Here is a 13,367-nt window from a genome sequence, read left to right as displayed (position 1 = left end):
CTATAATAATATTTACAGCTAGCCAAAGAGGCCTTAGCTACTGGGCAAAGTTCTGATAGCTCAGGGGGGGCCCCCCTGCCCACCCAAGCAGGCTAACAGAGATAACAGCTGTCCAGGAGAGAGGAAAGAGGAAGCAGCTCCTGCTTTTCAAATGAGAAAGCAGGAGAAGGGGAGGAAGAGCGGAAAAATAGTTGTCTTCTGAAACAAGGAAGAAGGCCACCTGCCTGCTTTCGTTTCCCTGGTAAATATTTGACTGGATGTTTGCCTTTTCTCTGTGGTTTTTGGGTGCTGTGAAGAGAACTGGGCAGGACACCAGACTCTCAGAAGCCGTCCATAACTGAGAAGCCCGCAGCACAGTCCAGAGAGGCAGACTGCTCACGGGGGCCGCACGCACCGCTCCTCCCGCCGAGATGCTTTCCCCAAACTCGAGGTGAGTTATGAGAGTCAGACTGAAGACAAGCTGCTAAACAAACAAACATCGTTGGCAACTGTCTTCTTTGATGCCGGCGACGCATGGAAACTGGTGGAAGGGCGTCGGGTTAGCCGACTTGCAGGTAGGGCTGGCACGCGGGCAGGAACCACAGATGGGTTCCTGGGTCCGTGAACAGATTTCTGTTTGTCTTCAGTTTGGAGCCAGAGAGGAATGGGAAGAGCCCAGGTACGGTGTTGGAGGAGCCGAGTCGGAGCCCTGGCTCTGTAGTTTCTAGAAAATCTGAGTGCCTCAGTTTCCTCCCTTATAAATCAGGTGTAATAACTCTGACCCCCCCCTCAACCCCCAGCTTAGGGAAGATTACAGGAGGAGAGACTGTGAAAGGACTTTGAGATCTGACAATCCGGTCCAGATGCCAGCAATTAAAATTCTTGCTCAAACATTGGAACTTAAATATTTAATCTCAAATGATCTAAGAACTGAAAAGATGAGCCCAAAGCATGACAGAAAGTAGAACTGGTACTTTCTCGTGTCCTAGTGTGTTTGGTTAGGTTGTCAGGGGGCTCTCGTGGAGGGTGAGAGGCAGAAGAGGAGCTGTGGACAGACAGACATGCCGGGGGTCAACTTGGGAAAGCAGATAACAGGTTTCCCCGCTGTCTGCCACGAAACTTTTCAGAAGCCAGAATGCTGGAAAGCCATTATACGGAGAAACTTTTGAGTGTTCCCAGACCCCAAAAATAACCTCTCTTAGGCTTTTCTGTTACCCTCAGACACATTTTGCTAACAGATGCACAAACTAAATGGAGATAAAGCACCAGTGCTCACCCCGTTCGAAGCTCTGGCGGCTAGATGGAAATGTGTCTCCAGGGGAAGGAGCATGGCGACAGCCCCCTCCCTCCCAGGGTCCCTGCTGCTTCTCTACTGGCTTGTTGTGAAACAAACCCAGGACACTGTTTTCACTTTGGCTTTTTTTTCATAAAGGGGAAAATCACCTGTGGATTTCTTTTGGTTAATGCAGATAGGGACTAACACAGGGCTTCTGTAGAAGGGAAGTGGCGTAACATGAACTTTGGAAAAGCGGGAGGTAGCTGTCCCTGAAGCTCCAGGCATCGGGAATGGAGAGGGCAGGGGTGGAGAAGGACATGGGACAGGAAACCGAGCAGAGGGGGTCCTGGAGGACAGGTGGACAGAGAGGGGAGTCAGCTGAGTGCCGGGGGACAGGAACCAGGAAGCCGGAGGGCGCTCATCACTTCCTCTTCTCTCCAGCTGGGCTCCGTGGGCTGAGCAGGGGAGTGGGGTTGGATGCGGACTTCAGGGAGGTCCCTCTGGTCACAGGGTAGAGGACGGATGAAGGGTCAAACCAAGAGGGGTGAGACAGGGCGAGAAATTCACCCTCAATCCGGGTGACAGTGAGGGTAGCCTAGACTGTGGCAGGGGCTGGGGGGGGACAGAGACATGTCTGGATTCAGCAGGGATCGGAGAGTGCCCCTGACTGGGCTGGATCTGGGGGGTGAATTGGAGAATGTGCCTCTGGGTGTCTGGCTTGGCCGGATGAGGGGACGGCGGTACCATTCCTGACATGAGGAACCCTGAAGAGGAGCAGGTTGGCAGGGGTGTCCAGTGGGGACGCGCTGGACTGGAGTCCCGTGGCACATCCAAAACGAGAGGACCAGGAGGCAGGCAATTGGCCATATGGTCTCGACTCAGAATAAGTCTGTGCTGCACCCAGAGGACGTGACCGACCCCATGGCCTTCAGGGGCCCCTTCCAGGACCTCCTCTTTATTGTGGTCATTGCCTAGACCCAGGCTGCCTTGTCAGGCCCTTCTCACAGGGCAGGGCTCAGTCCTGAGCATGTTGCTCAGATCTGTCTGGCCGGTGAAGAGTAGGGGTCACTGTCGTCTCTGAGGACCCCCAACATGGAGCCATTATCAATGTCTTAGTGTGATTTCAAAGGTTTTATTTATTTATTTGTCAGAGAGAGGGAGAGCACAAGCAGGAGGAGCAGCAGGCAGAGGGGGAAGCAGGCTGTCCACTGAGCAGGGAGCCCAATGCGGGGCTCGATCCCAGGACCTTGGGGTTACCACCTGAGCTGAAGGCAGACGCTTAACCGACGGAACCACCCAGGCACCCCCTTACTATAATTTTAATGTGTGAGTCAGTTTCCTGTTTAGAAAATAGCAGAAGGGTTCCCATGCCAGCTCTGCCGCTAGCTGAGGCCCTGTGGTCATTTACTTCCCCTCTCTAAAGCCTCTGTTTTTCCACCCATGAAGTGGGAATAAGAGTCCACGCTCCACAGGTTGTGAGAGATTCAGGGAGCTGATAACTTAAAAGACGGTAGCCCGGTTGTCTAGCACATGGTAAACCTTCAACAAACAGCACCTGTTATTATTGTTATTTTATTAAGTGAGAAGAAGTGAAAATGAACACTGCCTTATTGGACAGTTAGGAATGGTAGCAGTAGAAAAATGGGCTTCTGCCTTCTTTATTCACTGATTTTGTTTTGTTTTGTTTTTTTTTTGTGGTATCCCTCTCTGAACTTTTCAGAAATGGGTGAGAATGCCCCCTCAGATACCCACCAGGCTGACCATTCCGAGCTGTGCAGAAAGCTCAAAGCGATGGGTGAGGTGAGAGCAGAGGAGAATTAAGAGAATAAAGACCTAGACACAGGGAGGGGGAGAAAATGGAACAAAGACACAAAAGGCCTATTAACACCTCATCTCTGATCCTCAGAGCTTCAAGTTCCGTGTCTGTGTCAGAGTCCCCTGTGGATAAATGACAGCCTCTCTCTGAACCTTGCTAGGGACGCAGCGAGACCTCGGGAGTGAGGGCGCTGGGTGAGCTGTGCAGCCCCGTGCAGTCCTGCGGCGTCCTTAGCTCGGCGCTGACAAAGATCCCGCGGTTCCTGGGCCCCAGGCAGAGAGCTCCGTTCCCCACCTGGCCGAGCTGCTGCTTCTGTTTCTCTGAGACACTGGTGGAGCCTGGACACACACCCAGGATGTCCAGCTCGTTGGTACAAGGTTCTCCTATGGCTCTCGATAATGCTGGTGCCAGCCCAGGGGAGTGCCCTAGGGCCCCCTGGGGGCCAGGCTGCTGCTTGGAATCCACCTGCAGCTCAGGGAACCGCATCTGGGGGAGGCAGCTGTAGGGAAGGGCGACACGGGCCTCAGTTAGCAATGCACCATCCAGACCCATTCTTTCTCCCCCCGCCTTTATTATTTTTTTTTTTTTTAGATTTTATTCCTCCATTTGAGAGATAGAATGAGAGAGAGAGCATGGGGTGGGGGAGGGTCATAAGGTCAGCAGACCCCCCACTGAGCAGGGAGCCCAATGTGGGGACTCGATCCTGGGACTCCAGGATGATGACCTGAGCTGAAAGCAGTCGCTTGACCAACTGAGCCACCCAGGCACCCCTGATCTAGGCGGGTGCTGGCATCCCACCCATTCCACAGACATGCAGCCAAGGCTGCAGGAAGAGAAATGATTGACCCCAGGTTTCAAGATTGTTTGAGTCCAAATCCCAGGCTCTTCCCTCCAGACAGATCTGAGGTCCCACGTGAGCTTGAAAACACTCCATCGCACACCCTCTAAAGGATGTTACCGACCCAGAGCTGACCATTTCTAACTGTACAGCAAAGTCAAAATGGATGGAAGTAGTCAAGGCAAAAAAAAAAAAAAAAAAAAAAGGAATTGGGATTTTGGACACAGAGGAGACAGAAGCCCTGGGGCGAAATTAGAATAAGAACAGGGTGTGTAAATATCTTTCATGATACAGCTTTCCCCTGATTATCAGAGAGTCAAAGAAAGTGACAGAGACAACAGGCAGTAAGAGAGAAACAGAAGTGGGCAGCAGGGCTGGGAAAAAAACAAGAGATCGTCTGCAAGGTGGCCACCTGTGTGAGTTTCATGATAGTCATGGACTTAATTTTATTTTGTTTTTCAACAATTTAAAGTTTTAAAATTGGAAGTATACCATTTATGCAGAAGAGGAGGGAATAATATATCAAACCCACTTATTCCCATCACCGAGTCCCATGGCCAGTCTGGTTTTGTGGGCACCCCCGCATGTTCCCCACTTCCAGACAGCCTGTCATTTCGTCATGTGTGTCAAGTGTGAAGGGAGTTTGCCTCCCCTCATGGAACTCTTAAAGCTGCGCGCAGATGGCCTGGAACACAAGGTCAACCCTTCACAGCCCCTGTGCGTCTCTGGTCTTCCTCCAAGAACGTTCGGCCTGCCGTGGCCACAGGCACAGAATATGACATTGAAGAGTCCTAGAATGTGTCAGAAAGTCCTTATGTGACAGTCCACACTGCCAGGGCTCGAGTCCTGCTGTCTCCTCCCCTTACTAGCTGGGGAGGCTTGGACAAACTTCCTGACCTTTCGATGCCTCTGTTTTCTCATCTGTGAAATGGGGTGATAATAGTGCCTCTGTCGCAGGACTGTCACGGGCATGAAGTTCGCTAAGAAATATACAGCCCCTGAAGTGTAGCTTGATGCACAGTGGGCCCCAGGGGAGATGCCGGCCGGCCCTCCACCCACTTAAGGGAATAGTAGTGAGCACCTACTGGGGCCACGTGCTGGGCCAGGAGCCAGACTCATAGAGATGGATGAGAAGGGTCTCATCTCAGCCCCTGGGGAGTTCCCCATCCAGTGGGGGTGCAGACCTAGGAAGAGACACTTCCCAGCAGTGGGCTGTGCCCCAAGCAGTTCAGCCTTCTCAGTTTACCAATCTGAGTGGCCAGACTGAGACCCGAGGAGCCACACGGCACTTAGCAGCAGAGCCGGGTGGCCTCGAAGCAGTCGTTCTGGCCAGTTCTCTACATGCGGGTCTCAGGACCCAGCGACTCTGGAGGGCAGTTGGGCTCTTCTGGACAGCATGGAGGTGGGTTGTTGGGCCAAGTGTAGGTGGCCACTGTGGCTACTGGTTAACCAGGTGAAGTACTTCAGTCCACTGCATAGTCATGGGGCCAAGGGCAGGGGGGTCCCTGATACCCCTCTGCTGAGTAAGAAGCGGGGGTGCCAGGCTGTACCATGCAGTGGATTGAGAAGGGCAGATTGCACACACTCCAAGGACAGAGGAGCAGACAGGCTCTGGCCTGAGGAGGTGGAAACACAGCCAGCAAGAGTACCTTTTTTGCCCAGCAGCAGGAAAATCCCTTTTTTTGGTCAGAGCTGTGCAAAAGCGGGAGCAGGATGGAAAAGAACATCAGTTCTCATTGAGCGTGAGGTGGACCCTTGACTCTCACTGTGTCTAGTCATTGGGCAGCCTGGAAGGAGGAGCAGAAGGCCCAGAGAAGGCATGGCTCACCCACGGCACCCACGGTCGCACAGCTGCTGAGTGGTGGGGCTGGGCTGGCTCTCAGGTCCGTCTGGCTTCCGTTCCCTCCAGACCCCGCTGACTCGGTAAGAAGGAAGGGTTGGCTTTGTGGGGGAGACGATGCCCACGCCTAGAAGTGCCCAAATGAAACATCTTCACTTCTAGGTATGGGTGTGGTGGGGAGGGTCCTCGAAGGCATTCAGGCATCCAAGAGGGATGGATTCCAGAGCCTTCTGGTGACTAGGCAGGAGTCTGTGATTCCATGGCTGGGTAGATGAGAACATTTACCCTCAGGGGTGGACAGGGCACAGCGATGACACAGGCAAGGCCACCACACCCAGTGCTGCGTGTTTCTTATTCTCCCTCTCTCCTCTTCCCTTTCCTTTTTCATTCATTCATTCAGCACCTAATTTGGTTTGTCCCAAGTCAGAAGCTAGGGGCAGGGCTGGGCTGGGCTGGGAGATGGTTGGAATTTAAAGCCGAGTGAAACGTTTCTTGCTTTGGAAAAGCCCAGACAAAGAGTCAGAGCTCGGGCCTGAAGAACGCACCTGGGACAGGAGGTGATGAGGGCCAGGGAGCCATGTGGCTGAGGAGCTGGGGGGAGTCCTTCCCAGGGGAGCGCCGAGGGATGGACTCTGGCACCAGGGAGATGAGCCAGGGCGAGGAGGCTGGTGCAGCGTCCAGAAGGGCAGGCTGATAAGGGCCTGGGCTAAATAGTTTCCAGATGATCTCACCTGCTGTGACACATCGGAGCAAGGCCTGGTGTTTGGGAGCTCCTTGGTGCAAGGACAGACGCTTGCCAAAGGTACCGTGAGTCAGACGCCTTCAGGGGTGGGGGGCCCCTGCTCTCCCGATCACCTCCTAATCAGGGTTTTTTTCCAAGCAGCTGACTGAGATCCATTAGTGAACTGTAAAGTTAATTTAGTGGTTATGACCAGCCTCTTACAAAATGGAACAGGCCAGAACAAAATGAAGAGAATTGAATCAGATTAAAAATCCAAGAGGAGGGACGCCTGGGTGGCTCAGTGGGTTAAAGCCTCTGCCTTCGGCTCAGGTCATGGTCCCAGGGTCCTGGGATCGAGCCCCACATCGGGCTCTCTGCTCAGCAGGGAACTTGCTTCCTCCTCTCTCTCTCTCTCCCTCTCCCCGCCTACCTGTGATCTCTATCTGTCAAACAAACAAACAAAAAATCTTAAAAAAAAAAAAAAAATCCAAGAGGACACAGTGCATAGGAAGGGTATTGTGTTGTGAAAATTAGTTTTGCACGTGGTTACACCCATACACACACATGTGAACTGGCTCATGGCGACAGTGTGTACTTGACCACAACTATGACTTGTAGTCCAAAAACCTAAAAACACTGAACTGCTCCAATCTCCTCCTTTGGCAGAGCTTGGGAGAAGAGGTTAGGTTGGGGCGCTGGCCCCCTCTTGTGCTCTTTCCTCTAAACTTCTTTTTGTCCCAAAGCATAATTTATATCGACATCCGTTTCCAGCGTTGGACTTCCTCATTATTCTTGCCCATGCCTAGAGCCAGGGCCACCTCTGCCCAGGGGTGGGCCAGAGGTGTGCAACAGCTGACTCCCTGGAAAAAATATATGTGCTTGACATAGACTGTACCTACCTAGCACGTATCACACAACTTGTACATAATGAAATACACAACGCTCTTTATAGTCCATACAGCCAGTTAATTCTCATGGAATGCTTTCATTGATTTTTGCTGAACTCTTATTGTAGCCAACCTGCAATTGATGAATGAGCATAGTTTCGATGTGATTGTTATTTGATCGTTTTATTTGCATTAATGAGTAAGACAAATGTGCAACAATGAAGACAAGGGCTCAGAACGTCACTTGTTCATCAATTGACGGAAACTATTTCTAAGATGAATAGGATAAGAGTTTTTCAATTCTGGAAGAACAGTTCCAGATGCCAGAAGAAGGCACAACCCAGGGAGGGTGGTTCTTCTACATTTAGGGCTATTGCTTGCTGCTGCCCTGTAGATGTTCACCCTTCAGCACACCTGCCCCACCGGGATCTGCCAGGAAGGGGTCTCCGTGGCTTTCGAGCTTGGGTTGCCTGTGGTAGGCTTTGTATGTTCACGGCAGTGGCTGCCAGAGAGGAAGTGTAGCCCAGGGGGCCAGACTCTGGGGCTGTGGACCCGTTATGAGCTCACCTGTTTCCAGCTGCTGCCAGACCAGCTCTCGGCTCAGCCCCTCGAGCATGAGACAGGCCTGCTGGTGCATCTGTGTGGGAGGTCACCCATCTGGAAAAGTGTGATGGTTCTGTATGTACTGACACGAGATATTTCCTTTCCTAGGTAAATGCTTTTTCTTTCCTTGATTAAATGAAAAAAATCGAGTTTAGTTAGGCCCAATTTTTGCTTAACATTTTTCTTAACACTATAGATGTTGTAAACACACATAGTTATTGAAAAAGAAAGGACTTTTATTTACTACTTTATACATTTATACATTTGTACATACTTTGAGTGTTTTACAATGAGCATATATTACATTTCAAATGTTATATACATGCATGCATGAGAGAGTGACACGGTGAGGATAGAGAAAGAGAGAGAGTCTGAGCATATCTGTAGGCACCTTTCTGAGTATTTCCTTAGCTTATATTTTTCAGAAGTAGAATTCCTGGAAGTGGGATTGCTGTATCTGGAAAGTTCTTGGTGTATATATTGCAAAACTAGTCCATCGAATGGTTATACCAGTTAAACTTCTTACTACCAGGGGCACCTGGGTGGCTCAGTGGGTTAAAGCCTCTGTCTTCGGCTCAGGTCATGATCCCAGGGTTCTGGGATTGAGTCCCGCATCAGGCTCTCTGCTCAGCAGGGTGCCTACTTCCTCCTCTCTCTCTGCTTGACTTTCTGCCAACTTGTGATCTCTGTCAAATAAATAAATAAAATCTTGAAAAAAAAAACCCCTCTTACTACCAGTAAATGGACACTAACTTGCTTTAACCTTTAGTAATATTGGGGAATATCTTCAATAATTCCCAATTTAATAGATAAGATAGCATTTTATCTTAATTTCTACTTTTTTTTTACTAGCTGGAATCTTAAGAACTCTGCATATTTCTATCTTCCTTGTTGGTGGCTTACTGTTCTCTGGACATTTTTGTTCTCGTGGAGTTTCTCTTCTAATCTTGATTTTGTTTTTTTCTCTTCCTATAGTTGGTTGGAACGATTGAATTTTCTTTCTTCCATAGATACTTTTTAATATACGGGTTTACACTATAATCGTATTTTTCTAGCAGTTACCTATGGGATTTGTAACATACTTCCTTAGAACTCCTTTTTTCTTATACGGCCCAGAAAGAGAAAACCGTTTTCTTCATCATCCTGCCAAGCAGGAGAACGGGAAGGTGCCTTTCTCCCCTCGGGGTCCACACCTGTTCCCACCCCACCCCTCCCCACTGCAGGATATCACCTGGTATTTTATCTCCAATTTGGCATTTCACACATTATGTGTCACAATAACTACTCGCCGAGATATTTATTTATTTAAAGAAAGCATGAGTTGGTGGGGAGCAGCACAGCAGAAGGAGAGGGAGAGGGAGATGATCTTTAGCTGACTATGCCAAGCACAGAGCTGGACATGGGGCTCGATCCCGCATCCCCAAGATCATGCACCTGAGCCAGAATCAAGAGTTGGACGCTTAACCGACTGAGCCAACCAGGCACCCTGATATTTAACCATGTATTTTACTCATTTTCTGTTAGTTGTTGCTTTTAAACCCTTCTCCTTCTTCCTAGAATCCTCTTTCTTATTTCTTGAGAATTTCTTCCACTTTTCTTTCCAGAGGGTCTTTTGTGTCCTGGTGTTTCTAAGAATGTTATCTATATATAAAGATATATCTCTCTAGATACAGCTAGAGAAATTTATCTTCATTTATGTCATATATATTTATATGTTTATGTATTTATTTAAATGTATATTTTCTTAAAATCCTGTGCTCGGGGTTAACAGTAAATTTTGCTGATTTTTTGCCTGTTGTTGCTCCTTGAGCCCTTCTACTTCCTGGGATTATGCTTCTTATAAAAAATTTCCTATAGTAATAACTTCAGAGAGGTTCTGTCTTGCCCCTTCTTCAATTTTTAGCTCCTTTTGTGTTTTTTTTTTTCCCTCAGATGTTTGATGGCCCTCGACTGTGTGCTCATCTTTGTGACTGAGTGGCCACTGGGGTGCCCACTTTCTGGAAGGTGGCTTGTCCTAAGGCTGCCGTCAGGGCGGCGGGTTGGAGGGTGAGACACCGCTAGGCGGGGTGCCTCTGGGGCTGGCCATCTGGAAGGTGAAGCTCTTGGTCCCTCGCAGACCACCTGTGATCCAGAGCATGACCCGTCTCTCTCTCTCTCTGTGACCCATATGCACCACTCCTGGGGACAACCCCCACTGCCCGTGGCTGGTCAGTGGAGGTGGGAGGACAGCTGGGACTCTGCGAGACCCCAGTTCATCACTCAGTGGGCTGTTGGCAACCGCGTCCTGCTTCCCCTCTTGCACTGTGGGTGTAGAGCCCTGTGTGTGTGGCATTGTTGACTCATGCCTTTTCTCTTTGCTGTTATTTGACAGAGAGAGCAAGCGAGCGAGCGACAGCACAAGCTGGGGGAGTGGCAGAGGCAGAGGGAGAGGGCAGGGAGTCCAGATGTGGGGCTCATGGGGCTCCATCCCCGGACCCCTGGGTCATGACCTGAGCCAAAGGCAGATACTTAACTGACTAAACCACCCAGGCTCCCCTCTTTGCTGTAATCCTAATGATCCCTATATCATTCAGGGTCTTCTTGTAGTTTTGTTTACTTTCTCTGTCTTGTTTTTTTATTTATTTCTATTTATTTATTTATTTGACACACAGAGAGAGAGAGAGAGAGATCACAGTAGGGAGAGAGGCAGGCAGAGAAAGAGGGGGAACCAGGCTCCCCGCTGAGCAGAGAGCCCGATGCGGGATTTGATCCCAGGACCCTGAGATCATGACCTGAGCTGATTTTTTTGTTTTTTAATGACATCTTTGTCATTTTGAGGGTTTTGTATGGGATGGGGAGGCTGGTGTATGTGCTCCGTGTATCCTCCTGAAAGCAGAAGTGTGACCTTTAGGGTTCTATCATGTTTCTGGCCACCTGGGTTCCCGCACCTTCTCCACCACTTCTAGGATCTTTCAGACGCGTGGTTACACGTACCTGGGGGAACATTGGGGTTTTAAAGAGCTACAGGGAAAGGTGCTCCGCTCACGGGTTTCCCTGAGGAGTACTCTTCCCTGAGACCTTGGAGGGAAAAGCAGGAGCCGGCCAGGGAAGGAAGCCTGGAGAGGGCCAGACGGATGCCACCATGGGTAGCGCAGACCTGTGGGCCCCCGTGAGCGTGCCTTGGGGGAGGGGGTGGAGTGGAATCCAAGAGGCAAGAACAAAGAATGGGGAGTCCGGAAAGGAGAGAGTCCCTGTCAAGAGAAGTCATGGAACTGCCTTATCATCTTTTAGCCCTGAGGCCCCAGCATCCTGCTCCTGCAGCCTGGGGAGGACACGGTCCGCAGCCACTGGTCCAGATGCCCGCGGCGTTCCTGCCCAGTTAATGAAACTCCAGCCTCCACACAGGGAGGTCCTGCCAAGACTCGGCGGGAGTGGTGGGGGGGAATCCTGTTAAGTGTTTATGTGGCGGCATGTTTTCCTGAAAATACAAAAAAGTAAGAGGATTTCTTAGTTTTATTTGAAAAGGATGTCCAAATTAGATAAGCCTTGGGCCTCACAGAGCCTGAATCTGTTCCCGGCGGTGTCATCAAGGAAGGAAGGAGCTAGGAGCACTGCTGGCTCAGTCCATGGAACCTATGACCCTTGACCCTGGGGTCATGAGTTTGAGCCCATGTTGGATATAGAGACTACTTAAGAGATAAATTAATTAACAACAACAACAACAACAACAAAAGGAACGAAAGAGAAAAGGAGTTAGATCCAGTTAGCAGGACAGTTGGGTAGATAATCTGGCTGGAGAAAGAAACATGGATGAGGATAAATTCACATAGGGAAGACACATCACAGTGGGCAGTGCTGGCCCTGAGGAAGCAAAGTTAAAAAAGATCAGATGGTCCTAGTGGGGTACAAGTCGAGCTTCTGCCAGTGATGCTCAAGGCTGACGGGTCAGTGACTGCAGCCATGACTGATGGTGTGAATGTGGTTTGGGCTGTTTTTCAGAACCAGGCAGCTAAACGGCACCTGTGTCGGCTCGGTGGACTTGGAGCTCTTCCTCCATTATTCCCTCATCCCATCAGTAAGTAGAAGCAGGGGAGAGCCTGGAGCAGACTGGGTCACTCCCATACACAGACTCCCAGAGGAGCCTAAATAGGTCAGCAGAGAGACTTCGGGTGAATTTCCTCAACTAGCTCTCTTGCATTATGCACCAAAAAAAACAAAACAAAACAACAAAAAAAAACAAACAAACAGGCAGAAGAAGCCTTTTTAAGGCCAAAGAGTCAAAGACACTGGTTTTTAGGGGAGTCAAAAAAAAACTCTTCTAAGGAAGCGATGGTAGGTGAGGTCTGCTGGGAGATGTGGTATAGAGCCTCTCAGGCAGGCAGGAGAGCACGTGCAAAGGCCCTGTGGAAGAGGGGAACGGGGAGTGTGAGGAGCTGAGAGGGCTTGTGTGACTGGAGTGGGGAGCTGAGGTGGAGGTATCTGGGAGGTCCCGTGGAGCCCTGCGGGGCTCTGTGCGAAGGAGTGGTGTCAAGTGCAGTGGGGAGTAACTGGAGTGTTTCCAGCATGAGGCTGGTGTGATCAGATTTCTGTTTTGAAATGATCACATTGCGGGAATCACATAGAGGTAGGCCAGAGAGGAGATGGTTACAGATTTTAGCTCATCCTGGATGGTGGTGGTCAGCTTTAAGACTTTTGGGAGGAAATACAGTAGGACTGGGGAATGCATAGAATAGAGAAGTTAGGGAGAGGAAGAGTTGAGGGGGTGTGGGTTTCATCACTTGCACAGCTAGAAGAATGGCAGTATCTGCCATTCACTAGTTAAGGAGAACCAGAAGAGATCAGGGTTTACGGTGGTTGAAAGAACGGGGCAGGGAAGCAAATCATGAATTCTATTTTAAGACATACTGAATTTAAGACGCTTTCAATACATCAAAAAGAAATGCCAACTCTGTAGTTTGATGAACAGTTACGGAGCTCGTGGACAAGGTCCGGGCTGAAGAGTCAAGCACGTGAGTCTTCTGTGCATTGATGGTCATTGAAGGCACGGATGTGGGTGAGAAGATCCGGTAATAAGGGGTCCTTGGACTGAACTATGAGGCATTATGAGGAGCACTTTAATAATCCAGCAGAGGAGGCTGAGAGGTAATGGAGAACACCCAGAAAAGCGCAGCTGATGGAAGCCTAGGGAAGAGGGTGTTTCTAAGAGTAGGAGGTGGTCAACACCATGGAACACGGCAGAGAGATCAAGCCAGATTTGGGCATCAAGATTCCATTGGATTGGTGGTAATTTTTGACTTTGGCCAGAGGTGTTTCCGTGGATGGGGGTGAAGCCAGGTTAGGGGGTTAAAGAGCCAGCGAGAGGCGAGGAAGTGAAGGCAGCGAGTGTAGACAGTTCTCAAGAGGTTTCTTGTAAAGGGGGAGAGACAAG

General features: G+C 50.0%; 1 protein-coding gene across 2 annotated transcripts in view; it reads left to right on the top strand.

The window, feature by feature from the left end:
* Window positions 1-287: 287 nt before the first annotated feature.
* LOC132024586 (stimulated by retinoic acid gene 6 protein-like) overlaps window positions 288-13,367 on the top strand; it is a 48,645-nt gene continuing 35,565 nt past the window's right edge. The window contains exons 1-2 of one of the 2 annotated variants that reach the window (XM_059411250.1): window positions 288-430; window positions 11,939-12,014. In XM_059411250.1, the coding sequence (XP_059267233.1) occupies window positions 411-430; window positions 11,939-12,014 (96 nt within the window). In that variant the 5' untranslated portion in view covers window positions 288-410. The remainder of the gene's footprint in view (window positions 431-11,938; window positions 12,015-13,367) is intronic. The other variant, XM_059411252.1, reaches the window with a different exon arrangement.

This window comes from Mustela nigripes, chromosome 9 (assembly GCF_022355385.1).
Source record: "Mustela nigripes isolate SB6536 chromosome 9, MUSNIG.SB6536, whole genome shotgun sequence".
NCBI classification, from domain to species: domain Eukaryota; kingdom Metazoa; phylum Chordata; class Mammalia; order Carnivora; family Mustelidae; genus Mustela; species Mustela nigripes.
The sequence above is the reverse complement of the archived record's forward strand: the minus strand, read 5'-3'. Positions and strand labels throughout refer to the sequence as shown.